Below are 1,191 nucleotides of genomic sequence, written 5' to 3' on the forward strand. Positions count from 1 at the left end.
TCTCTCTCTCTCTCTCTCTCTCTCTCTCTCTCTCTCTCTATCTTTGTCCCTTTCACTCTCTTCCTCTCCCTTTTCTATGACGTTTTTCATAATCTTTTACTGTAACTCTTTCTTGTCAATCTGCCTTCTTCTCTCCCTTTCTTACTTTAATATCTTTATAACTTTCCCTCACTTTTCTCTCCCGCGTCCAAAGTCGGTGTCTCTTTTTTAATCTTTCACTCAATCTCTTAATACTTCGAAATTCTCTATCTTTCTTTTCCCCCTTTGTACGTGTATATGTGTGAGTGTGTGAGTATGTGTGAGTATGTGTGAGTGTGTGTGTGTGTGTGTGTGTGTGTGTCATTGTGTGTGCGTGTGTGTGTGTGTGTGAGTGCGCGTGTACTTCAGTTTCTGTCAAACTGTTTTCTATAAGTTTTACCTGCCTTCTCGAAGCAGAAAAGAGAAAGAGAGAGAAACAGACAGACAGAGAGAGAGGGAGAGAGAAATAGAGAGAGAGAGAAAAAGAAAGAAACAAGTTGGACTTGCGTTTTTCTCTGTATTTCTGTTGTGTTTGGCCATTTCGACTACGCTGTTTGTAACAGATATCTTTTCGTAATATTTCTAGCTTTCTGGAAGCCGACGATCATTTCTCCTCCAGCTTTATACTTGTCGCACAAGATCAACAATGTTATTAGTTATGATGTTACTAATGATGGCTTCCTACACTTCGGCCTGTAAGTTAATATTAAGAATCATATTTTCTTCAGTTACAATATTGAATCTTCTTGTCTTAGATAACATGCTTTCTTCTTCGAAAGACGCAGAAAGACACACACAGAGACACAAACAAACACACACACAGACACAAACAAACAAACACACACATTCACACACACACATACATACATACATACATAAGGTGGTTGTCTACTCCTTAAACAGAGTTTGACCATCTCCTGCACCTACACCTTAGCCCTTTCATGGCGTCTGATGTGGCTTTTTAAACCAGACAGTGTTTTGAAAAAACACCCACACAGATTGCACCTCTGATTTGCACTACCAATACCTGCAAGTAAGTTCTGCTCATTGTGGATCCTAACATGTCTTTTAAGACCCCCATTGGATTTGCAAACCCTCTGGCACACACCACATTCAAACGTGTGCACAGACATATAATCAGAATAGCTGGGTGAGGTTTGTTTTCCATGGGTT

At 39.9% G+C, this 1,191-nt stretch overlaps 1 protein-coding gene across 2 annotated transcripts in view; it reads left to right on the forward strand.

Moving 5' to 3' along the window:
* Window positions 1–482: 482 nt before the first annotated feature.
* The window catches only part of LOC106880713 (uncharacterized), a 29,751-nt gene continuing 29,042 nt past the window's right edge, over window positions 483–1,191 (forward strand). For both annotated transcript variants that reach the window (XR_001410774.2, XM_014930787.2), the window contains exon 1: window positions 483–713. Coding sequence is in view for 1 of the 2 variants with exons in the window: in XM_014930787.2 (XP_014786273.1) it covers window positions 665–713 (49 nt within the window). In the remaining variant the exon portion in view is untranslated. The remainder of the gene's footprint in view (window positions 714–1,191) is intronic.

Source organism: Octopus bimaculoides, chromosome 20 (genome assembly GCF_001194135.2).
Source record: "Octopus bimaculoides isolate UCB-OBI-ISO-001 chromosome 20, ASM119413v2, whole genome shotgun sequence".
In the NCBI taxonomy this organism is placed as follows: domain Eukaryota; kingdom Metazoa; phylum Mollusca; class Cephalopoda; order Octopoda; family Octopodidae; genus Octopus; species Octopus bimaculoides.